General features: G+C 49.7%; 1 protein-coding gene across 2 annotated transcripts in view; it reads right to left on the reverse strand.

Annotated features, from left to right (window-relative positions):
- Positions 1–3,633: 3,633 nt before the first annotated feature.
- The window catches only part of PIAS4 (protein inhibitor of activated STAT 4), a 33,471-nt gene continuing 14,114 nt past the window's right edge, over positions 3,634–22,990 (reverse strand). For both annotated transcript variants that reach the window (XM_082206475.1, XM_082206476.1), the window contains exons 3-11: positions 21,663–21,747; positions 21,147–21,188; positions 19,531–19,621; positions 18,338–18,466; positions 13,440–13,545; positions 11,882–11,955; positions 10,609–10,769; positions 8,036–8,178; positions 3,634–6,839 (exon numbers count right to left, since the gene is read on the reverse strand). In XM_082206475.1, coding sequence (XP_082062601.1) covers positions 6,637–6,839; positions 8,036–8,178; positions 10,609–10,769; positions 11,882–11,955; positions 13,440–13,545; positions 18,338–18,466; positions 19,531–19,621; positions 21,147–21,188; positions 21,663–21,747 — 1,034 coding nt within the window. In that variant the 3' untranslated portion in view covers positions 3,634–6,636. The remainder of the gene's footprint in view (positions 6,840–8,035; positions 8,179–10,608; positions 10,770–11,881; positions 11,956–13,439; positions 13,546–18,337; positions 18,467–19,530; positions 19,622–21,146; positions 21,189–21,662; positions 21,748–22,990) is intronic.

Below are 22,990 nucleotides of genomic sequence, written 5' to 3' on the forward strand. Positions count from 1 at the left end.
TGAGAAGAGAAGACTCCCTGGGAAAGACCCTGATGTTGGGAAAGATGGAGGGCACAAGGAGAAGGGGACGACAGAGGACGAGATGGTGGGACAGTGTTATAGAAGCTACCAGAATGAGTCTGACCAAACTGCGGGAGACAGTGGAAGACAGGAGTGCCTGGCGTGCTCTGGTCCAGGGGGTCACGAAGAGTCGGACACGACTAAACGACTAAATAACAACAATTTTTTTTGTGTCATTTGACTTGCCTTTTGCAGCCAAATTGTTGACCATCGCCTAGAGAAGACTAGCTCTAGACCACGTTAAAAGCTTACGCGGCAATAAAATTCGTTAGGTGACCACAAGACATTTTTTCACACGGCTGTTCCTTGGTGAAATCACTGCCAACAACCCCCAACTACTGACCATGCTGCTTGGGGCTGATGTGTGCTGGGTACTGGACTCCCAATTCCTGCCTTATGGCTTGTGGGGGGGGGGCAACTAAGGGGCCACTTCACCTGGGCCCCCCAGCTCTAAAGGGGCCTCAAACGTAAGGCACGCTTTAACATTATTTCTTGGCATTTGATCGGTTTTGCAGATTGCTTTTCAGATTTGGCAAAAGACGCAATTATTTTGTTAACGGATATAGACCTTGCCATATCAAACAGGTTTTAAATGTTCCTAAAAATACATGGGTTACGATGGCACAAGGTTAGAGTTTTATTAGCGTGTCTACAAGAAAGATGTTTCCACCTAAACATTAGGAAGACCTTCCTGACAGTAAGAGCTGTTTGACAGTGGAATTTGCTGCCAAGGAGTGTGGTGGAGTCTCCTACTTTGGAGGTCTTTAAGCAGAGGCTTGACAACCATATGTCAGGAGTGCTCTGATGGTGTTTCCTGCTTGGCAGGGGGTTGGACTCGATGGCCCTTGTGGTCTCTTCCAACTCTATGATTCTATGATTCATCTCAGGCCAGTTGATAATTGGCTGGGTTTCCCCAGCCACCCTGGTTAGCTCCCAACAGATTATTAAAAACACAATAAAACATCAAACATTAAAAACTTCCCTAAACAGGACTGCCTTCAGATGTCTTCTAAAAGTCAAATAGTTGTTTATTTACTTGACATCTGATGGAAGGGTGTTCCACAGGGTGGGCGCCACTACTGAGAAGGCCCTCTGCCTGGTTCCCTGTAACCTCACTTCTCGCAGGGAGGGAACCGCCAAAAGGCCCTCAGAGCTAGACCTCCGTGTCCAGGCTGAACAATGGGGGTGGAGACGCTCCTTCAGGTATACTGGGCCAAGGCCGTTTAGGGCTTTAAAGGTCAATACCAACACTTTGAATTGTGCTTGGAAATGTACTGGGAGCCAATGAAAGTCTTTTACAACCGGTGTTATATGGTCTTGGCGGCCACTCCCAGTCACCAGTTTAGCTGCCGCATTCTGGATTACTTGTCGTTTCCAGGTCAGCTTCAAAGGTAGCCCCACGTAAGCGCATTGCAGTAGTCCAAGCGGGAGATAACCAGAGCATGCACCACTCTGGGGAGACAGTTTGCGGGCAGGTAAGGTCTCAGCTGGCATACCAGATGGAGTTGGTAGACAGCTGCTTTGGACGCAGAATTGACCTGTGCCTCCATGGACAGCTATGATAAACAAACATCTCAAGAGTTTTATTTTTGTGTGTGCCTTTTGTCTGCATGTCGTCATCTATAATTATGACTAAGGGCCTTTACAGCTAAGGTGAGCTCTCTGAGAGGGGCTGCTGGAGCCGGACCAACCACATGCTAGAGAGGAGCCCCAGGGAAGCCTCATTCTCCATAGCTGCTGTGCCATTTATTAATCAAGCATACAGAAACCTTTTCAGCCAAACTCCACACAGGAAAACCCTGCCCACCACACATGAAAGTACGAGCATGACGGGATTGCAAGAGGTTGCAGAAACAGGGAAAAGGCAAATGGAATGGTTTCAAAAGATGAACTCACCCCAAAGCATACAGAGCCTCTCAGATCAAGGGAAATCTAAGGCTCCAGCCATCTGAGATCAGATGTGGGGACCCTTTGGCCCTGCAGATGTTGCTGAACTACAACTCCCATCAGCCACAGCAAGCACGGCCAACTGCCATGAATGGTGGGGCTTGTAGTTTATCAGCATCTGGAGAATCAAAGGTTCCTCAGACCAGCTTGACACATAGGAAGCTGTCTTAAGATCACAGAATTGCAAAGTTGGAGGGGACTCTGAGGGTCATCTAATCCTACTCCCTGCAAACGCAGGGATCTCAGCTAAAGCGTCCATGACAGATGGCCATCCAACCTCTACTTAAAAACCTCCAAAGAAGGAGAATCACCAGCTCTCGATGGAGACAGTTCCACTGTCAAACAGCTCTTACTGTCAGAAAGTTCTTCCTGATGTTGAGTCGTAATCTCCTTTCTTATAACTTGAAGCCAGTGGTTCGGGTCCTAGTGTCTGGGGCAGGAGAAAACCAACTTATACTAAGTCTGCCAGATGTGGCTGTACCACAGCCTCCTTCATTCCTGACCGCTGGGCCATGTTTCGTAGGGTTGACAGAAGTTGTAGTTCAGCATTATCCGAACATGGAGTCAATAAACTAGGGACAGGGGCTGTATCTATCTCAAAGTACCGCCAGATCAAAGAAACAAAGGAGAAGGGGAAGGTTAGGAGACACACATACACCCCATTTATCGTTCTGAGGCAGCTGTTTGGCTTTTTGTTCACAACAGTACTCTAGAACAGGGGTCAGCAAACTTACCGCGCCTCGGGCCGGTGTCTCCAGCGCCAATTGCGCGGTGGGCCGGAGGAGTGTGTGCCCATATGCGTGCGCACACGCTATTTTCAGAGCACTTCCGGGTCGGAGCACCGGAAATAGCTTGTTCGCATGTGCATGGGACTCCTCCGACCCGGATGTGCACTGGAAATAACGCTTGTGCATGCGCAAATAACGCTTGTGCGTGCGCACAAGCTATTTCCGGTGCTCCTCCGACCTGCAAGTGGGCAGCTGCGCAGTGCAGCACCGGTAAGAGCGGGTGGTGGCAGCGGGCACCACGGACCGGATAAACGAGTCCCTTGGGCCTTATCCAGCCCGTGGACCTTAATTTGGGGACCCCTGCTCTAGAACTAGTTTTGTTCCTGCAAGACAATTCTTACCCATGTTCTTAAGAAATAAACCAACAGCTCTAAATCAACTACCGTATTTTTCACTCTATAAGACGCACCAGACCACAAGATGCACCTAGTTTTTGGAGGAGGAAAACAAGAAATATATTCTGAATCTCAGAAGCCAGAACAGCAAGAGGGATCGCTGCGCAGCGAAAGCAGCGATCCCTCTTGCTGTTCTGGCTTCTGGGACAGCTGCGCAGCCTGCATTCGCTCCATAAGACGCACACACATTTCCCCTTACTTTTAAGGAGGGAGAAAGTGAGTCTTATAGAGCAAAAAATACGGTAAATCTAAATCAATGCTAAACAGAACGCACATGTTCAGGAGGAGGATACCAGAAGGTGGGGTTCAAGCAACCAAAGACTCATCCTGCTTGCATGGCCTTCCAAACCATTGGGTTGTCCACTGCTGGAAACAGGACACTGGGCTAAGACGGAGCTTTGAGCCGACCCATCGCAACAACGTCAGGCATAAGTGAAAGCAGGTTAAAGTGAAATCTTTCAATTCATTTTATTTAACAAACACTATACTTTTGAATTCTGAAGAATGTGTATTGAAGGAAAGAAAAAAATAATGATTTCTTTTCTTTACACACACACACACACACAAACAGAAAAAGGAGGGGGGGGGGACCAGGACAGGGATGTTAAGCAAAAACATATGTACAGAATGGAAATCAGGAAGGAAGGAAGGATGCGAAGTCTCAATGGACAGTGTCTGGGATGGGGAGCCAAAGAAGTTTAAGCACACAAATTATAATCCTGAGGGAGAGGAGTGGGACGAACTACTGAGTGCCTGAGGAGGCAAGCAACCATCATCTGTACAAGGAAGGACCTTTGCAAACCCTCAGTGGATCTGGAGGTCTCGTGTGTGCGCGTTTTAAAAACTGCAAACGTATTGCTTCAGTTTGAGATGTTTGACCGGGTGCGGGGGATATATATGGGGGAGGAGAGCGGGGGGGGGGGGTGGAAGAGCCAGGAAGTTTGGATGACTTGCCACACCTCCCTTCCTGCAGCCATCTTTTCTCCACATCGGCTTCCAAGGGACTGGGGCAGGGCTTCGCCCCCGCCGAGTGCTGTTTATCCCAGGGGTTTTTCGAGAGCCCTTCACCAGGCATGGGGGGCCATCAGTGGGGTGGGATGTTCAGGGGGAGAGAAAAGCCGCTGACAAGAACTACTTGCCACGACCCTAAGCGCTTTGCTTCTCTTTGAGTGAGGTCCTATACAGCAACCGTTTAGCTCTGGGGGCTTCTATAAAATACACTTGAACTGGCTTTTCTTTAAAACACCCTGGAGAGGGCTTTCTTTCCCCCGTGCCACGCGCAGCCTGGAAAAGGGGGAGAAGAGACGCACTCTCGGCCTGGAGTCAAGGAGTTGCCATTTCTCTGTTTGGCAACACCTCCCGGGGGCACAGTCCTTGGGAAGAGGTATTGCTCTCTTTTTTTTTTGAAAATGCAACGATCAAGAAAAGCACCACTGGTCTGTTTTTTTTTTAAAAAAAGGACGACGGTGCTGTTCCCTCCAGCTTCGTGGGAGAGAGCAAAGGGTGGAGGTGCCTTGAACACACATCATGGTTTTGATTTGCTTTTCTGGGGGGAGGAAACAGAAAAAGCACCCCGCGTTCCAGGTTTGCTGGGCTGGCGGACGGACAACAGGTGGGAATGGCAGGAAAGGGGGAGGGGGGAAAGGTAGGGCAAAGGAAACAGGACAACCCCCCCCCCCGAGCCACCAAAATAAAATGCGAGGCCAATTCAGTTTTCAGTGTGTGCAACAAAAGCCCACCTTGCACCGCCTTGGCCTAGTGTAAACGCATGAAACCAACAGACACACTTTTCCTTGGTCATCTGCACGGGGTTACTAGTAGTGCACCGGCTCCTGGGCAGAGGGTGTGTGTGTGTGTGTGTGTGTGTGTGTGTGTGTGTGATATGAGGGGGCGAGCATTTCCTCGCTTGCCAGCAATGAAAGTCAAGAGCAGGCGTAGGCAAGCGATCCGAGGCCAGGCAGAGCGGAAGGGGGCGATATTTAAAAAGAGCTCACGGATACACGAGGGCGGTGCGCTTTGGGGGAACAGAGGGGGAGACGTATCAAAGCAGCTGGAAGTCGGTAGGCAATTTTTAAAAAGACAACAGTCACCTGCATGCTGCCCACCACCACTCCATGACTGGGCCACACCTGAATTTTTGTTTGTTTTGTCTTAAAACCGAGGTAGTTGGGTAGAAACAATAATAATAATAATAATAATAATAAGTTCCTCCACCTGGCATTTCTGTTCTGGAAAGGGCCATTGTGCGCCCCCCCCCAAACCCGCCGGCCCGTCCACTCCTAGCCCACCCCCGCCCCCTGGCAAAAAAAAGCTGTTTTGTTCCCCAAAACACCCGACTCAAGCTAAAGCCCTGGTGAGATTAAAGAGGGTGGGACGGGGAGACACACAGCCCTTTGTGCCTTCCAAAACACACCAAGTTATTGCACTTCAAAAGAAAGGGAAGAAAAGACGACAGGTTTGTGGTTCAAGCCCATTCCGCATTCCAACCCCTCCCCACCTCCCACCTCCCCAATGGCTTTGTTCAACTTAAAAAAAAGGGGGAGTAACAGGGAATCGGTATGTAAGAATTCTACATTATTTTCGGGAGAAGCTAAAAAGAGTTCTTTACATGAGGTTCTCTCCCAAGAATGCTCCGAGGAACTCTAAGCCATCTTGGTTTCAAAGTCTAGGTCCACCTTGCACCGGCTCCCCTCCCAAAGCCCTTTCCTGACGAGCCCATGGGACTGGGGGCAGTGGAGGGGGGGACCAGGGAAACCTGCTGGTTCGAGGAGCCTCCGGGCATCGACGCGAAGGGCAACAAACACACAGCACTCCCAGCGAGGGGTCTCGCACGTGTCAGAGAAAGGGAAAGAGAGAGAGATTGAGGAGGAGTCAGGAATGGCTGTCGAACAAGGCAAGACCGAAGAGACACATGCCGCTTTGGGGAGGCCCAGAAGAGTTCAGGTTGCCCGCCGGCGCTCAGACATGCTCCGAGCAGCTGGCACCAGGTCGTCCAAGAAGCAACGGGGGGGCGGAGAGGAGAGCAGGGGGTCGGGGGGGGGGGTGAGGAAGGAGAGGAGAGCCAGTGGCCAATTCCCGACACGACTCCTCCATGCAAGAGAAGGTGTGTGCCGTCCCGGCCCTGCTTCTCGCGGCGGTGCAAGCTGAGCTGGCAAAAAGACCCCAGAAAGAGGGTGGCTCGCCGGGCAGCGTCTTCCAGCCACGCAGGAACTCCGCCAACGTCGCCGCCACACCCTCGCCCCTGGTAGGCCTTCTTAATTTTTTTCTTTTCTTTCTTTCTTTTCTTTAAAAAAATTAACTTGGAACTGGGAAGTCACAGGGGGCAGCTTTGCAAGAGGGCGAGATGGAGGGGGGAAGGGAGAGAAAGCCCCCTCTTCCCACGTCTGAATAAGCACCAAGGTTATTCAAGCTTTTCCCACGCGGAGGACCCGGAGCGCCCCCTGCAGTCAGCAGGCGGATGCCAAGCCGTTCTTGTATAGGCGGGGGAGTTTCCTTTTGGGTCCGCCGTCGTCGTCCTCCTCTTCGTCGTCGTCGTCCTCTTCCTCGGAGGACGAGCTGTCCAGCGTCAAGTCCACCACGTCGGCGGGGACCTTGCCGTTCTCCACGCTGGGGGCGGGAGGCGGCACGCCGTTGGCCTCCGAAGTGCCTCCTGGAAGCAGGGGAAGGAGAACCGGGGGGGGAATTAACATGCATTATTATGTTAATCATTATCATCATCGTTATCATCTTTCTAAAATAGGTATTTCTTTTTTATATATATATATAAAATATTTATTCAAGGTTTTAAACAATACATCACCAAACACATAAAACACCATCACCAAAATAAAAAGAAAAATAAACACAAAACAAATAAAATACAGCGTAATTAAGTTTCACAAAACCAAATTTCCATAACCTTCCTTTCAGACTTCCTGACATCTCCCTTTCCTGCGTTCCCATTTATAAAGTTGTATTCAGCAGTGCTTCACCTTCTCTCAAATCTTATTTTGTAACTTTCAAATATTATGTCTCCAATTTTAAACTTTGTTATCAAATATTTAGATATTTAAGTTTGACATAATATTAATCAAAGTTTCATCCTTGTTCTTATGGTTCGCTGATTTTCATACTTCTTTCCACTAAGTTACTAATGCCAGATTGTTTTCTATCCTGCATCATCTTAACATTCATACAGTTTACAATACTTTTGCAAATAGTCCTTAAACTTTTTCCAGTCCTCTTCCACTGTCTCTTCCCCCAGGTCTCGGACTAAAATAGGTATTTCTATTAGGTACAGTGGTACCTCTGGTTGCGAACGGGATCTGTTCCATAGGCCAGTTCGCAACATGAAAAGAGAGCAAACTGAAGCGTCGTATCTGCGCAGGTGCACGGCGCAATCTGGAGCTTGTGCGCATGTGCAAAGCGCGATTTAGCGCTTGTGGGGGGCCAGACTATATTTTGAAGGGGGGAGGGGAAATGAACGAATTCCTATACCCCACAACTAACCCATAGATGCATTTTAAATAAAAGCACACATCTACTCATGTAAAAACACCAGGCAGGCCCCACAAATAACCCAGAGATGCATTTTAAATAAATGGACACATTTTACTCATGTAAAAACACGCTGATTCGCGGACCATTCGCGGGCCGGATTTAGAAGGCGATTGGGCCGGATCTGGCCCCCAGGCCTTAGTTCGCCTACCCATGGTCAAGTCCTTCAGTGGGTCTACTCTGACCAGGCAGGAGTAACGTTGGGTGCAGCTGAAACTTTCAAAGCTCTGCGGCACCAGGGTTCCTGGCTCTTTGGTCCCCGTTTAGGAAGGAAACACTGCAGTGACCAGCAAATATGTTTAGACTCACCTGTGGACCCACCCACAACTAAAATTGGACACTGAGGGCTGTAGCTCCTCTCCTTCTCTGCTTTGATAGGGCACCAGGATCCGTCCACCAAGTATTCAATCTCGTCGGCATCTTCGCATTCCGTCAAGATCTTCGACAAGAGCCTGTGGGGGAAGAGACAGCACAGCTGCCAATTTAATTCTGAAACGTGTCAAGTATGCACTTTCAGAGTTCCAGAGTTAACGCTAAATACAATACTTCAGGTAAATGAAGTCACCAGAGGGCCATGAAAATTTGTGTCCCGGGCTTTTTAGACTCACCTACCCATGTACTGGGGACATGGGTGGCGCTGTGGGTTAAACCACAGAGCCTAGGACTTGCCGATCAAAAGGTCGGTGGTTCGAATCCCTGCGATGGGGTGAGCTCCCGTTGCTCGGTCCCAGCTCCTGCCAACCTAGCAGTTCAAAAGCACCTCAAAGTGCAAGTAGATAAATAGGTACCGCTCCAGCGGGAAGGTAAACGGCGTTTCCGTGCGCTGCTCTGCTTCGCCAGAAGCGGCTTAGTCCTGCTGGCCACATGACCCGGAAGCTGTATGCTGGCTCCCTCGGCCAATGAAGCGAGATGAGCGCCACAACCCCAGAGTCGGTCACGACTGGACCTAACGGTAAGGGGTCCCTTTACCTTTTACCCATGTACTATGTGAAACCAAAGGAGCACATTGGTTGCCAGATGTGAAATATATGCCAGATGTGAATGATTAGGTTTATCATTATGTTTTTAAATGAAAGTCGCTTGGAGATCTTGTTAGAAAGCGACACATCAATATCCTAATTCCTCACACAAGGCTTTGCCTCTCTTTAAAGCCCAGAGATGGAAAGAAGACAAAGCCCATACCAGAAAATGACAAACTAAGCTGTTGGTCTATGCCGAAATGGCAAAACTGATGACAAAGCTCAGGAACCAAGAAGACCAAAACTTCAATAAAGAATGGGGGGAAATTATAATTTACTTGAGAGACCACTGTAAGCAGATAAAAACATTAGCAGGTTTGCACTTGCAATGTAGAAGATATTATGGATCAACTGGAGAGACATAAAATTTGGATGGTGAAATAATACACAGTTGAAAAGGTTTATAATAGGACCCATGGAGGGGCAGGTGGGAAGCCTAGAGATTCGGAGAAGTCTCCAAATATGGATATATATTTTGTATTGTTATAACTCTGAAGTTATAACCCTGAAGGAGCGTCTCCACCCCATTGTTCTGCCCGGACACTGAGGTCCAGCTCCGAGGGCCTTCTGGCAGTTCCCTTGCAGCGAGAAGCCAAGTTACAGGGAACCAGGCAGAGGGCCTTCTCGGTGGTGGCACCCGCCCTGTGGAACGCCCTCCCACCAGATGTCAAAGAGAAAAACAACTACCAGGCTTTTAGAAGACATCCGAAGGCAGCCCTGTCTAGGGAAGCTTTCAATGTTTAATAGGTTATTGTATTTTAATATTCCGTTGGAAGCTGCCCAGAGTGGCTGGTGAAACCCAGCCAGATGGGCGGGGTATAAATAATAATAATAATAATAATAATAATAATAATAATAATAATAATAATACTTGTAAAATCAAATAAAAATTATTTCAAAATAAATAAAGTGAGGGCACGTTTAGCCAGGAGGAGAGAAGACCGAGAGGTTAAGTGAGATCCATCTTCAAAGATCATGGAAGATGGAGCAATCTTGCTTGCTTGTCTGCTGCTGTTCCAGGGAGCAGGAACCAAACGGATTCAAAGGACAAGAGATGAGATGAGATTCAGACAATACACCAGAAAGAACTTTCAAAGAGGAAGAGCCGTCTGACGGTGATTCCCTCAGAAGGCGTTGGCCTCTCCTTCCTTGGAGGTTTTCGAACAGATGGCCGTCCATCAGGCAATTCTTCCATTGTGTTCCTTGCATTGCAGGGGGTTGGACCAGGTGACCGAACTCTGCGGTTCTGTTATTCTAAGGCAGGCCTCAAGACCATAGCTGTCAACCGTCCCTTATTTGGCGGGAAAGTCCCTTATCCCAGTGCCGTGTCCCGCTGCTGTCCCTTATTGATGACGTCCCTTAAATTTCCCGGGTTTCAGAGGAAGCAGCTCCTCTCCCTCCCTCCCTCCCTGCTGGCCAGGGAGGAGGGAGGCTCCAACTGTGTTGCTTGGCTGCGTTGCTCACCCAATAAGGAGTCTAAGAACGACTGGGGGGTGGAGCTTGCATGCCTTGTGCCGATCAAATTGGCCGCCTTGCCTGGGGACTCGCCTTTGCTCAGCGCTTCCCAGCGGAGAGGTGACGGTGGTTTTCCTTGCTGCATCCCCTTTGCCGGGTTGCTGCGCTGTGGGAACCACCGCGTGAGGCTTCGTTTGGCTGCTGGCTGGGCTTTCTGCCTTTGGCTCGGAGAGGCTCAGAAATCGAACATACCTGTGCTTGGAAAATCCCTTATTTTGGCTGCTGATCCCTTATTTTCGAGGCTGCTGGTCCCTTATTTTCAAATCTGTAAGTTGACAGCTATGCTCAAGACACACACACACAGAGGTAAAAAGAGCTGCTTCTGATGAGGCAATCAGCTCAACTCACCCATCGATCATCAGTTGGTCGTAAGTGGCTGGTTTGTCGCAAACTGGGCACATCCAGGTGGGCTTCTTCTCATTCATCTGCAGGTAGAAAACGGCGTCGAAACACTGGAGATGAGCGCAGGTCTCGGCCCGACACGGCACCGACAGACGCATCTTCACAAGCTTTGGAGAGAAAGGTGAGGAACGTTATGAAAGCCCCAGAACGGACCCAAAGGAGGAAGGCTTGGGGCAGCTCTTTTGGCTCTTTAGGAACCACTGTCAGCCTGAGGGCCACACTTACTTCTAGACAGCCTCCCGGGGGCCACCTGGTGGTGGTGGTAGGCGGGGCTTGAGCAAAGGTGGGCGGAGCAACAGATGCAAATGTTTGCCTTTGTATAGAAGGCGAATTCCTACACACACACACCCCTCCAAACTCCATCCAGGCAAGGAAGAGGCCTTTTCTGAGTTCAATGGCACATTCTAGCCATGTAGAGGCACTCAAGGAGAGTGCAGAGCAGTGGGGTGGGGGCTACCCCCTTTTAAAATTGGGTTAAACCACAGAGCCTAGGATTTGCTGATCAGAAGGTCGGCGGTTCAAATCCCCGCCACGGGGTGAGCTCCCGTTGCTCGGTTCCTGCTCCTGCCCACCTAGCAGTTCAAAAGCACGTCAAAGTGCAAGTAGATAAATAGGTACCGCTCCGGCGGGAAGGTAAACGGTGTTTCCGTGCGCTGCTCTGGTTCGCCAGAAGCGGCTTAGTCATGCTGGCCACATTGACCCGGAAGCTGTACGCCGGCTCCCTTGGCCGATAAAGCGAGATGAGCGCCGCAACTCCAGAGTCGGCCACGACTTGGTCTAATGGTCAGGGGTCCCTTTAAGGCCAGGGATATGCCTTTGCTGAGCAAAACCCAGCTTCCAAAGGGAGGATGGAAGACTCAGTAGCCTCAAGGAGCTTGAAAACAGCAGAGATCTATTTATTAAATTTATATACCACCCTTCCTCCGAAGATCTCGGGGAGAGTCCCAACAGGGTTGTTGCGGAAATTAAATGAGGAGTGGGGGAAACCAGGCATGCCACCTTGATATAAATGGGGTAAACAAATAATAAACGTTCCAAGGCTACTGGACTTAAGGAAATCTTGAAAGTGTCAAAGCATCTCCTGCAATGGCACCTTCCCACCAATCAGCTGTTCCCAAGGCATGTGAGCTGTGCTGTAGCTGCCACCTCTAAACACACACACACACACACACACACACACACAGAGCGAGCGCTTTACAACACAACATGGATCACTTACCGGGCATATGAGAGACACTCTGACACCAGTGGTGGCGATTTCGCTTTCTGGATCCAGGCGAAGCTTCTCTTTAACTACAGTTGTTGAGTCGGGGGGAGAATATGTGGAAGAAGAGAAGAGAGGGAACAAAGCGGTGGTTCTTTGTTAACGACTTTCACCACTCCCCAGGGAACGGAGAAATCGGGCAGTGGAAGAATCTTTCTCGTTCTCTCCCTCGACCTGCTTCTGCCCAAGACAAAGGGCCCCCTAGACAGGTGTTTTACGGCAGGTATACTCCACAACGTGTTTTTTGGCACAATCATTGTGAGCTAGGGGTTGGGCTTGTTATGATTTATCGGTTGTGCTGAGGCTCTTCCCCAATAGCATGCTGTTCAGAGGGGCTACAGTGATATAATAATAATAATAATGGAGTCTGTAACCTGAAGCGTATGTAACCTGAAGCATGTGTAACCTCCTTGACATCTAATGGGATGGCGCTCCACAGGGCGGGTGCCACTACCGAGAAGGCCCTCCGCCGGGTTCCCTGTAACCTCACTTCTCGCAGGGAGGGAACCGCCAGAAGGCCCTCAGAGCTGGACCTCAGTGTCCAGTCTGGACGATGGGAGTGGAGATGCTCCTTCAGGTATACTGGGCCTTTGAGGCCGTTTAGGGCTTTAAAGGTCATCACCAGCACTTTGAATTGTGCTTGGAAATGTCCTGGGAGCCAACGTAGGTCTTTCAGGACCAGTGTTATATGGTCTCGGCGGCCGCTCCCAGCACAACACACATCAGCCAGAACATCTGCGGCATCAAATGTTTGCAGGATCTCGGCAGGAGGATACAGGATACGCACTGACTGGGAGTGATAGAACTGTGAGCACACAGGATTGAGAATGCATGGTTACAGTGGTACCTCAGGTTAAGTACTTAATTCGTTCTGGAGGTCCATACTTAACCTGAAGCTGTTCTTAACCTGAAGCACCACTTTAGCTAAGGGGGCCTCCCGCTGCTGCCGCCAGAGCATGATTTCTGTTCTCATCCTGAAGCAAAGTTCTTAACCCAAGGTACTATTTCTGGGTTAGCGGAATCTGTAACCTGAAGCGTATGTAACCTGAAGCGTATGTAACCCGAGGTACCACTGTACTTAACAACACACCCTGTAGAATTCTATCTGTGCTATTTTATCCACACAATCAGGACAGATTTCAGGAACCAGAGAGTTGCACTGAAGAATACAACTTCCTAGTCGTCTGGCCTTCCCAAATGGCAACTAGGACAATCTGTTTTGGCGACTGCAACACTGGTTTAAGGAGCCATTTTGCACCTCGTTTACATACCCGAGTTTCTAACACTGGCTCAGGGGCGGCGAACCGGCAGCCTTCTGGAGACTGCCGGATTGCAACTCCTGATTGCAGACCTCCCTTCTTCATGTACTGCCCCCCCCCCTCCACAGGAGCACGATACCCTTAATTTCAGGGCGGTGGGTCGAGTCCCATGTTGAGAAAAAGATTCCCGCATTGCATGGCCTTTGGGGGTCGCTTGAGACTCTACGATTCTACGGAGAAGCGTGCCAACTCACCAAGTGCCTTGCACAGCTCTGGGTGCTTAATGCCGATTACTCTCAACCTCTGGAGCAGCTCTGCCGACGTCATCTGTCTCACGAGAAAGAGGCCCACGGAATAACTCTGAAGAGCGGGAGGAGAACAGAGGGTTTGTGAGAAATCGCAGGGCAGGGAAAGCTTCCTTGGTCTTTCAAAGCAGCCCTCCTATCACCTGGCAAAGGATCCTTCCTGTGTTTCGGTTCCTGTGTTACCGTCTGTCAGGGAACTGACATCGGAGCGAGAGGTGAAGGGGAGGCTCCCAGATGATGCTGGCGAAGGACCCAGCAGCAGGGGGAGAAGCAGCTCAGTAGAGGGGGAAGCCATTCAGCACAACACCAGGGATGAAGGGGGGCAGACGGGGGAATTGGAGAGAGGGCTCCAGGACTCTTCACTGGGCATCAGTGAGGAGAGCCCAGGTCCTCCGCTACCCACGCCTTCCCTGCGCAGAAGAGGAGGAGGAGACTGGGTGTCAAACAACTTTTATGTTGGAAGAGGTTCAAGAAACGCCCACTGACGGATTCTGCCAGTGACTGAGGCAGCCACCATGAGAAGGGGCTGTGCAGTCAGAAAGGTTTAACAAGGCAAATTAGCCGAGAAAGGCACCAGTTTACACACGAGTAACTCATACCCATTACACCGTCTTTCCCCGAAAGTAAGACACCCCCCGAAAATAAGACCTATCGTGTTTTTCGCTCCGTAAGACACACTTTTTTCCTCTTAAAATCTAAGGGGAAATGTCTGTGCGTCTTATGGAGCGAATGTGTGGTCCCCGGGGCTGGGGGGGGGGACCTGGGCTTCCCCCACCAGCCCCACAAGCTCTGGGAGCAGCGGGAAGGCTGGGAGCAGTCAGTGACGGGCTGCCCTTCTCCCTCCTCGGGGAAAAGCCTGCAAGCGCCGCACACACGCTCCATGCGGCTCATGAAAGGGAGCGCTGAGCAGAGCCTGGGATGCATATAGGCTCTGCTCAGCGCTCCCTTTGAATAATATTTTTTTTCTTTAACCTCCCCCCCCCCAAAAAAAAGTAGGTGTGCCTTATGGTCAGGTGCGCCTTACGTAGCGAAAAATACGGTACTTCCAGTTTTGCCTCTCGCTGTAATATAAGGCATCCCCCGAAAATAAGACCTCCCCGAACATAAGGCCTCCCTGGAATATAAGGCCCCCGAAGCTACCATAAGGCGTCTGACTCCTCTGGACCGTAGCGGCAGGCGCCGCCACGCAGCTCACTGATTGGCCGCAGTGCAGCCGGAGCTGTTCAGGCAGTGCAAGGTCTATTTAAATCAGAGAGCCCGCGCCACTGCCAGGATAAGCTGCTGCCTGCTGCTCGCTCTGGCTGACTCACAATTAGACAATAAACGTGCACCATATTCTTCTTCATGGAAAAATAAGACATCCCCTGAAAATAAGACCTAGCGCACCTTTGGGAGCAAAAATTAATATAAGAAACTGTATTATTTTCGGGGTATTATTTGAACCGGGGGGGGGGGGGACCTCCAGACCTAGCGGCAAATGCAAGCCCTCTAGGCCATATATCCTCCTGAGCCACACCTCTCATTGGCCTTGCTTTGCCCACCCACTCCTTGCGTACAGTGGTGCCTCGCAAGACGAAAAGAATCCGTTCTGTGATTCTCTTCGTCTAGCGGTTTTTTTCGTCTTGCAAAGCAAGCCCATTGAAGGATTAGCACTATTAGTGCTATTAGCGGCTTTTAGCGGCTTATCTGCTGATCGGATCAGCTGATAAGCGGCTTAGCGCTATTAGCAGCTTTTAGCTGCTTATCTGCTGATCGGATCAGCTGATAAGCGGCTTAGCGCTATTAGCGGCTTTTAGCGGCTTATCTCCTGATCGGATCAGCTGATAAGCGGCTTAGCGGCTTAGAAAAGGGGGGGGGACCAGCAGGAACTGGCAAGGCATTGTCGTCTTGCGAAGCAAGCCCATAGGAGATTCGTTTTGCGAAGCACCTCCAAAACGGAAAACTCTTTCGTCTAGCGAGTTTTCCGTCTTGCGAGGCATTCGTCTTGCGGGGCACCACTGTATTCGTGCCAGGCTAGAATGTGTTTCCTGACCATGCTTCCTGCTTTCCTGGGTGGAGAAACGTGAGAGCGACGGAACTAGCTGACTGTGCCAAGGCAAAATTCGTATCTCCTGCTCTGCCCATTATTGACCCTCTCAGGGTGTGCAATCAAGAGAAGATGCCTGGGTGCCTGACCTCTCCACCATTTGGAGGACAATGCCCGGAGATCACTGGCTCTTCAATGTTTTGACAGTATTATCACATCCTGTAGAATTCTATCAGCTATACATTGGTGCCTTGGTTTACGAACTTAATCCATTCCGGAAGTCTGTTCTTAAACCAAAGCGTTCTTAAACCAAGGCGTGCTTTCCCATAGCAGATTTACAATTTACAAATGGAACATACTCAACATGTTCTGCTTCCAAGGCAAAGTTCTAAACCAAAACTGTTGTGGTTCTGGACAGTTAACACTCCAGGAAGCGTTCTTATTCACTGGGTGCGTTGCTCACATGACCTGGGCATTTTCCTTCGATCTGTGCTCTGTGGGGGCTGAGCTCTCTCTCTGTTTGAGAACGTGAGCAAGATAGTTGCATTTTTGTTAGACAGAAAGCTGCAAGCCTGCAGCTGGATTCTGTAGGTTTTTCTTTTCTGTTTTTGAATGCTTCTAAAGAGCGTTAGAATAGAAGCACTGGTGTCAAGCTGAATTATTGGAGACATCATGTCGACAGAGACCATAGCTGTCAACTTACGGATTTGAAAATAAGGGACCAGCAGCTTCGAAAATAAGGGATCAGCAGCCAAAATAAGGGAACAACAATTACTTTGATAAAATACATATTTTGTTGCTTGCAAATGGCTTTAGATACCTATTAGGTCCATAAATGACCATATAGCATATATTCAACACACAGAAAAGCAACAATTTGTTGTTGACAAAGCACAGCTGGACCTAGAAAGGGCCCCATTACCTTCAGTAGCTTATTTAAGGGACATCATCAATAAGGGACAGCAGTGGGACATGGCGCTGGGATAAGGGACTGTCCCGCCAAATAAGGGACGCTTGACAGCTATGACAGAGACAAGCCATTTTACGCTGCGTGTGAACTCTGCTATCATCCTGCAACTGAGAAGAGTGGCAGCGCACGAGTGGAAGCATGTGGGCACAATTGGAACTTTGTCGGAGTGGCAATAAATCATGTTTATTACAGGGCCGTTGCAGCAGACTCAGTGGGTCAAAGGATTTATGACCCACAAACTTTAACAAAAGCACCTACTTCTGGGTTTGCAGCGTTCTTAATCCAAGTTGTTCCTAAACTAAGTTGTTCTTAAGCCAAGGTACCGCTGTACTTTATCTGCACAATTGGAATGAATTTCAGGAACCAAAATGCTTTTTCTGTGCGGCCTAAGCAGGAACAGGGAACAACGTCACAGTGAATTGCCGTCGCTTGTCTTCGCTTAGCCCAGCCCACTGCCCTGCTCACAGCTGTGAAGAATATTCTTACATTACCAGTGGTCTGGGTCACCATTGAAAAAAGGAGGCCGGAGGAAGCCAATATACAGTGGTACCTCGGGTTAAGAACTTAATTCGTTCTGGAGGTCCGTTCTTAACCTGAAACTGTTCTTAACCTGAAGCACCACTTTAGCTAAGGGGGCCTCCCGCTGCTGCCACGCCACCACCACGCAATTTCTGTTCTCATCCTGAAGCAAAGTTCTTAACCCGAGATACTATTTCTGGGTTAGTGGAGTCTGTAACCTGAAGCATCTGTAACCTGAAGTGTCTATAACCCAGAGTACCAATGTATATGTGGACTGTCCTAATTAAACCTCACAATAATTTCATAATTATCGGTCTATGTATTTCTAATAGTATAACCAAATCAGTAATTTTTGATATACCGTATTTTTCGCTCTATAAGACGCACCAGACCACAAGACGCACCTAGTTTTTGGAGGAGGAAAACAAGAAAAAAATATTCTGAATCTCAGAAGCCAGAACAGCAAGAGGGATCTCTGCACAGTGAAAGAAGCAATCCCTCTTGCTGTTCTGGCTTCTGGGATAGCTGCGCAGCCTGCATTCGCTCCATAAGACGCACACACTTTTCCCCTTAATTTTTAGGAGGGGAAAAGTGAGTCTTATAGAGCAAAAAATACGGTAACTGTAAAAAACTTCTCTGGAAATTTATCATTCCAAAAATGAAACCTTCATCTGGTTGTAAATGTTAAGCTTATACTGGCAAGAATGAGTCTTTCTGGGGGAAAAAAAAGATTTAAATCAAGCCTTACTGACTAGAGATTTAAATCGCGATTTAAATCAATTTGATTTAAATCAGGGTTCAGCAAACTTTTTCAGCAGGGGGCCGGTCCACTCTCCCTCAGACCTTATGGGGGGCCAGACTATATTTTGAAGGGGAAAAAAAGAACTAATTCCTATGCGCCACAAATAACCCAGAGATGCATTTTAAATAAAAGGACACATTCTACTCATGTAAAAACACACTGATTCCCGCACCACCCGCGGGCCAGATTGAGAAGGTGATTGGGCCGGATCCGGCCCCCGGGCCTTAGTTTGCCTACGCATGATTTAAATCAAATCGACTCTGTTCTGAGCCAAGGTTGTGACAGTCACACAAGGGGTGGCCAATCAGCGCTTTGCACAGCCGGCTTCTTAAAGGAACAGGGAGAGTCAGCAGCTCAGCTCAGTTTTGACCCTGGCACACCTACCGAAAGAGGGAGTGGGCGTGCATAACCACACCCGGGCACAGATGAAAACACGTCTGCATACGCAAAGCAGGACAAACATTTAAGGGAGGAGGAGGAGAAGAGGGGCAGCGGCAATTTTGCGACTGCCCGCCCAACTTGCCCCGCACCTTTCCGTAATTGCCCCAGATGACGGTGATGCGGTTGGTTGCGGAAGACAGGTACATGAGGTGAGTGAGGTTGATGGGACGACAAGGCCGCTTGGGCTCCACGCCTGGTTTGTTGGAGGGATAATAGCCCTAGAAAGAAAGAAAGAAAGAAAGAAAGAAAGAAAGAGGTGTTTGTTTCATTGCCAGCAAAAGACACAAATCACGCACACACCCGAAAAGCGGTAAGCAGCCAATGATGTAAACAAAGAAGAAGAAGAATGCATCTCCAAGATGCCCGTCTTTTGCTAAATTTCTGCTCAAGAACCTTTTAAGGCTTATTTGTTTCTCTGCAATCTGCTCACAAACCGTCCATTTCAAAGACCCTGCAGGGCACAAGATTCCCAGCAAGGACATCGAGGAAAAGCCCCCCCAAACTGGATGCAGCTGGATATAATAATGTAATAATAATACTTTATTACTTATTCTCTGCCCATCTGGCCAGGCTTCCCCAGCCACTCTGGGCAGTTCCCAACAGAACATTAAAAACACGATCAAACATTAAAAACTTCCCTAAACAGGACTGCCTTCAGATGTCTTCTAAAAGTCAGAGAGTTGTTTATTTCCTCGACATCTGATGGGAGGGTGTTCCACAGGGTGGGCGCCACTACCAAGAAGGCCCTCTGCCTGGTTCCCTGTAACCTCACTTCTTGCAGGGAGGGAACCGCCAGAAGGCCTCGGAGCTGGACATCGGTGTCCGGGTTGGACGATGGGGGTGGAGACGCTCCTTCAGGGATATTGGGCCGAGGCCATTTAGGCTGCAGGCTTCCTCAACCTCAGCCCTCCAGATGTCTTGAGACAATTCCCATCATCCCTGACCACTGGTCCTGCTAGCTAGGGATCATGGGAGTTGTAGGCCAAAAACATCTGGCGGGCCAAGGCTGAGGAAGCCTGGTTTAGGGCTTTGAAGGTCAGCGCCAACACTCTGAATTGTGCAAAACTCCGCCCCATCCAGGGAGGCTGGCTATGGTTGAGGACAAAGTCTTGGCCTGGAGAAAGCGGTGGCAGCTTTCACGTCTGCAAATGATGAGACAGCCCACCCTCCACGCTGCTGACGGATGGTAACACCAACGGAAGGCAGCCCATCTCACAAAAAATGGGCAGTGGACACCCCTGTCCTCTTCTGTACGAGTTTCAGAGGATTTGGGTTGACTTACCGGGACAGAACAGTAACTATGGTTCACTTTCACAGCGATGTTTGGGGGATATTGGTCTTCCTGAGGGCATCTGGTATCTGTGTAGCAGATTCTGCGGGGGAAAGAAAGCGAAAGCTCTAGACCAGCCGTTCCCATGCTTCTTTGCTCAGTTCCACAAACCCTTCCCCAGTTCCCCCTAAAATACGTTATTCAGAATAGCGGTTTGCAAAGGTAAAGGACCCCTGGACGGTTAAGTCCAGTCAAATGCGACTATGGGTTGTGGCGCTCATCTCGCTTTCAGGCCGAGGGAGCCGGCGTTTGTCCGCAGACAGCTTTCTGGGTCACGTGGCCAGCAGAACTAAACCACTTCTTGCACAATGGAACACTGTGACAGAAACCAGAGCGCATGGAAATGCTATTTACCTTCCTGCCACGGCAGTATCTATTTATCTACTTGCACTGGCGTGCTTTCAAGCTGCTAGGTTGGCAGGAGTTGGGACAGAGCAATGGGAGCTCACTCCGATGCAGGGATTCGAACCGCCAACCTTCTGATCAGCAAGCCCAAGAGGCTCAGTGGTTTAGACATTTCACAGAGCCTAGGGCTTGCCGATGAGAAAGCTGGTGGTTTGAATCTCCATGACGCGGTGAGCGCCCGTTGCTCGGTCTCAGCTCATGCTCACCTAGCAGTTCGAAAGCACGTCAAAGTGCAAGTAGATAAATAGGTACCACTCCGGCGGGAAGGTAAACCACGATTCCGTGCGCTACTCTGGTTCGCCAGAAGCGGCTTAGTCATGCTGGCCACATGACCCCAGAGTCATCCACAACTGGACCTAACGGTCAGGGGTACCTTTACCTTTACTTCAATATGTGTAGGAAAATGAGAGTACAGTGGTACCTCATGTTAAGAACTTAATTCGTTCCGAAGGTCCGTTCTTAACCTGAAACTGTTCTTAACCTGAGGTACCACTTTAGCTAATGGGGCCTCCCGCTGCTGCCACGCGATTTCTCTTCTCATCTTGAAGCAAAGTTCTTAACCCGAGGTTCTATTTCTGGGTTAGCGGAGTCTGTAACCTGAAGCATCTGTAAGCTGAAGCATCTGTAACCCAAGGTACCACTGTACCCCTAAACATTTTTTTGGAAAGACTGAATTAGCCTCTGCAAATGTATCAGAGGCCTGTGCCCCAGGCTGCGTACACTGCAAAAAATAACCCTGTGAACTGTAGTTTGCCCACCACACAGCTACACCTCCCAGAAACCTTGACAAACTGCGGCTTGTAGGATTCTCTGGGGGGGAAGCCATGTGACTTCAATGCACTGTACGGAAGCAGCCCCGGTCTCTTGGAAACCTAGCCGTCACCTTCAAAAGCTCAAGGCTCTTCCTCGTGATCAGGAGTGGCCATGGAAAACAAGCAGATGCGCAGGCAAGCTGCGACCTTGCGAATTAGAAGGAGCTTCGCGTTAGGAGAGGGAGACTGGGGCCCAGGGAACCGCTATGCAGGGAAGCCGCTTGCAAGTTTGTCAGCCGAGGATCTCTTCCGATGACGCCACTGCCTGGCTTTTGTAATATTCCTCCCCCCACCCCACCCGCTGCCCCCATCTCAGGGGCTTTAATTAGCAGCCGCAGCGTTCAGACTTACCTGAGGACTACCTGGACCGATCTCACACCTGGTTGCAGCTCCCTGCCAAATGAAAACAAGACAAACATCCCCTCCGGGTTAAGCGTCTGTGTTCACAGAGAAGGGAAACATTTATCGCAAGAGTAATAAACCCAAGACCGACCCCAGGATTTTTCAGCGGGGACACAAGAATTTTGGTTTTTCAGCTTAGATTCTGTTCTCTGACGTTGTTCATTCCCAATTTGCAGACTAGAGCCCAAAAGCTCTGCTGGAGGGTTTGTCACTTGAATGTGGGACAGTTAACTCAAACGCACTTTGGAACAAATGTCACAAGATGCAGCCATAGCAAAGGGGTCCCACTCTCAGGACAATGCCCGAGGGTCAGCTGCGGGGTGTTGCCTGCCCACCGGCTCCAGATGCCAGCTCGCGAGACCTGGAGAAAGGCTTAACCCAGGTAAAAACCCTAGCAGGGAAACAGGAAGTCTCCGGTCAAAGGGGAAACCAGATAGGGAAAGGCTAGGGACCCCAGCAGAATACCTGGAATTTCTGATGAGCTCCACTTGCCTCGGCGTCAGGGCAAAGACACACGGGCTCTCCTGTAGCTTCTCGTTGTTCTGCGGGACTGCACACAGGGAACAGAGAAGGAGGTCAAGCAAGCAGGCGGCCTCGAGGAGGGAGACAAACGGAGCAGAAAACTGGCCCTCTCTCCGAAGCAGTCTTATGCAACAGAACCAAAATCTGCTCAAGGCTTGCCAAATCCCTGAACTGCAGCCTCATGGGGGGGGCACAGTGGCGGGGGGGGGGGAGAAAGAGAAACCATGAGCTTCTTTGCAAGCTTTTGGGTTGCCTCCTGTCTTTCAGAAGGACTTCAAAAACTGGGGGGGGGGGATTCATACAGCAAGATTTATCTAAATGTTTTAAGGACTTTTCCACTGCAAGCTGCAGGGATTGTAAGCAACAACGCTTTCTATGAAGGTGAACAGCCTTCCTGCAAGTGTTCTATTTAACGAAGGGTGCATGCCACAACTAAAGCATCCGCGACAGATGGCCATCCAACCTCCAAGGAAGGAGAGTCCGCCACCTTCCGATGGAGTTCGCTCTGTTGTCAAACAGCATCGCCTGTCTTGTAACTTGAAGCCATGGGTTCGAGTCCTGCCCTCCAGAGCAGGAAAAAACAAGCTTGCACCTTCCTCTATGTGACAGCCCTTCAGATACAGTGGTGCCCCGCAAGACGAATGCCTCGCAGATAAGCCGCTAAAAGCCGCTAATAGCACTAATCCGCTAATCCGTCAATGGGCTTGCTTCGCAAGACGAAAAAACCGCTAGACGAAGAGAATCACAGAACGGATTCTTTTCGTCTTGCGAGGCACCACTGTATTTGCTAGGGGGATGGAACTTAGCTGAAGACAAGCCAGTAATCTCCATAACTTGGGGTTTTGTGGTTCTATCAACAGCAGCCTAAAATCATATCTGCAGCTGCACCGGGAGGTTGTGCGTATGATTTATGCACTCCGCTCAGCTGAACGCAACAGGGCTCTCATGTGTTCACGTGGAATCCCTCGCACAACCCGTCTCAGAGAGCCCAGCACGTTTTTGGAGTCAGAGCAACAAATAATTTCTCAGAGGACATGCAGGGCTCTCAGCTCCTCCTGCAATCAAAACACTGGCGTTGCCTCAGCCACTTTGCTGCAAACCTTTACGCACGTGAATTTTTCACCACAGGGGGAAACGAATTGGGAGATGCCCCCGCCCCGCAATCATCCCTTGAAACCCCAGTTCCAACACCCAGCGGACCCTCTGCCTTCGACAAGAGATACCGCTCCGTTAATATGATTGAATGGCAACTGCTGAGAGCCATGTTTGGG

This window comes from Podarcis vaucheri, assembly GCF_965113315.1.
Source record: "Podarcis vaucheri genome assembly, chromosome: 18".
Classification (NCBI taxonomy): domain Eukaryota; kingdom Metazoa; phylum Chordata; class Lepidosauria; order Squamata; family Lacertidae; genus Podarcis; species Podarcis vaucheri.